Source organism: Microtus ochrogaster, chromosome 1 (assembly GCF_000317375.1).
Source record: "Microtus ochrogaster isolate Prairie Vole_2 chromosome 1, MicOch1.0, whole genome shotgun sequence".
NCBI lineage: Eukaryota > Metazoa > Chordata > Mammalia > Rodentia > Cricetidae > Microtus > Microtus ochrogaster.
In genome coordinates this window covers 13,956,480-13,959,130 of record NC_022009.1, presented here as the reverse complement: position 1 = coordinate 13,959,130, position 2,651 = coordinate 13,956,480, and the positions used below count along the sequence as shown (strand labels likewise).

The 2,651-nt window shown below is 43.1% G+C and overlaps 1 protein-coding gene across 2 annotated transcripts in view; it reads right to left on the bottom strand.

Annotated features, from left to right (window-relative positions):
* Syne2 (spectrin repeat containing nuclear envelope protein 2) overlaps window positions 1-2,651 on the bottom strand; it is a 294,128-nt gene that overhangs the window by 152,835 nt on the left and 138,642 nt on the right. For both annotated transcript variants that reach the window (XM_026779484.1, XM_026779485.1), the window contains one exon: window positions 644-953. In XM_026779484.1, the coding sequence (XP_026635285.1) occupies window positions 644-953 (310 nt within the window). The remainder of the gene's footprint in view (window positions 1-643; window positions 954-2,651) is intronic.

The window sequence follows — 2,651 nt, the reverse complement described above, 5'->3', positions numbered from 1 at the left end:
GTGGGTGGATGGTGAGTGGATGGGTGGATGGATGGATGGATGGATGGTGAGTGGATGGGTGGATGGATGGATGGATGGATGGATGGATGGATGGTGAGTGGATGGGTGGATGGATGGATGGGTGGATGGATGGATGGGTGGATGGATGGATGGATGGGTGGATGGATGGTGAGTGGATGGGTGGGTGGATGGATGGGTGGGTGGATGGATGGTGAGTGGATGGGTGGATGGATGGATGGATGGATGGATGGATGGATGGGTGGATGGGAGAGTGGATGGGAGAGTGGATGGGTACATGGATGGGTGCATGGATGGATAAACACTAAATGAGTAAGTAGAAAGGGGGCAGTTGGTTGGGTGAGTGGATGCATTATTGACAGATGGATAAATTGAACAAGTGGATGAGGGAATGAAGGCATGGGAGGGAGGATGGATGGATGGATGGATGGATGGATGGATGGATGGATGGATGGATGGATGGATGGGTCAGGGGGTGGATAATGAGTGTTAGCATTTTTAGGTAAAACTGAAACCCCTTGAAAGCATTGGATTCAGCAGAAGAACAACATCCAAGCACTAGCTCAGTATAAGAATCCTGTGTGGTGACTGCCACAGGCAAGGGGATTTTCTCTGTCCGTCTCACCTGGAGCTGCTGAAGAAGGCTTTCATGCAGCTGTTTTATTTCCAGCCACGGCTCCTCGCTGAAGCTAGGATTTTTAGTGCACTCCAAGAGGTAATTGCCCTGAGCTTTTAGCTCCTCTAGCAAGGATGTCAAATCTTGGGCTTTCTGGAGGAATTTCTTACAAATCTTTAACTGAGCTTGCTTCTCTGGCAAGCCAGGTTGTAGAGCGAGGCCTGCTTCCTGCTGCTTCTTCAGATCGGCGAGCATCAGCCGCAGGGCCTCCTTGCTCTGCAAATACTCCTCTCCTTCTAGTGCGAGCTTTTCCTGATGCCTACATGTTGCAAAAGAGTTTCAAAAAGAAATGACAGTAAACAAAATGAAGGGTCACTTTGCATCCTCTATTCCAGCACACATTATTAGTGAGTGGCATTAAGATTCTATGATTGCATACTATGTCCATTTAACACCCCAACTCTTTATAGCACTGAGCTTAGCTCACAATTTATTTCAGTATTACTAAAGGATAATTTTTTTGTTACACAGTATTTGTTACGAAATAGTATGTTTTCATTTCAAACTAGTCCCAGCAATGTTTCTTTATACTTAAATATACTATAAAGTCTGATTTTACACTTATATAAAACTAAAAAAAGTAGGGCTAGCGAGAATAAGAGAGATCAGATCTGTAAAGTGCCTGCCTAGCAAACAATGAAGACCTGAGGTCAATCCGTAAAAATCAATGTTAAAAAAAAAAAAAAATTCAGGTATGGTAACACAAACAACCACCATGTTAGAGAGGAAGAGGATGCCGAGGGCTCACTGGCTGGCAGGCCTGGCCTACTTGACAATTCCAAGCCTGTTGTGGAGTATTACTTTAATTAGGCAAAGATGTGTTACATTTGTTTGTGATGTAGTTGTTTAACATGTAAAGAGTGTTACATTTGTTTATGCTGCATTTGTGTAACAATGGAAAGGTGTGTTGTTTTGCCTGCCTAAGGCACCTGATTGATCAAATAAAAAGCTAAATGGTCAGTGGCTAGGCAATAGAGGGATAGGCAGAGTTTGCAGGCAGTGAGAAGAAGCAGGAAGAGGAATCTAGCTAGGCTCAGGGGAGAATAAGATAATGATGGAGAAAGAGAAGGAGACACCCTGGGCCTGCCTGGCACACAGACATGGACTAAGACATAATGAAAGAAAGGTAAAAGCCCTGAGGAAAAACGTAGATGAATAGAAACAGGTTAAATTAAGTTATAAAAACTAGTGGGACAAGCCTAAGATAAGGCCGAACATTCATAACTAATGAGTCTCTGTGTCATGATTTGGCATCTGGTTGGTAGCTCAAAAGAAAGCCTGCAGCTGGATGGTGGTGGTGCACACCTTTAATCCCAGCACTCAGGAGGCAGAGGTAAACAGATCTCTCTGAGTTTGAGGCCAGCCTGGTCTACAAGAGCTAGTTCCAAGACAGGCTCCAAAGCTACGGTGAAACCCTGTCTGGAAAAACAGAACAAAAATAAATAAACAAACAAACAAACAAACAAATAAATACGAAAGCCTGCTTCACTGGCCAGCAAAAAAACTGTCTCAAAAACAATGTGGACAAACCTAAGACCACCATTTGAATTATCTCTGGCCACTACACATAACCAGGCATAAACACATACAAAACACACAATAATAAAATAAGTACTTGGTATATTAAGTAAGAAATTATTTTATGATTTCTGTAACTTAAATTTGCTTTAGATCTGTCTCCTTTGAAAAAAACAAGTATTAAACCCCCTAAAAGAAATGTACTACTTAAGTACTATTAATGTACTATTCTGATAATAACCCAAGGCTCGGAAGCATTACAGGAGAAGGGGCAGAAATATTCTAAGAGCCAGTGGTTAGGGGGCGTCAAATAAAACATGTCAGCTGGGCATGACAAGACTACCAGAGGGGCTGGAGAGATGGCTCAGCAGTTAAGAGCATTGCCTGCTCTTCCAAAGGTCCTGAGTTCAATTCCCAGCAACCACATGGTGGCTCACAA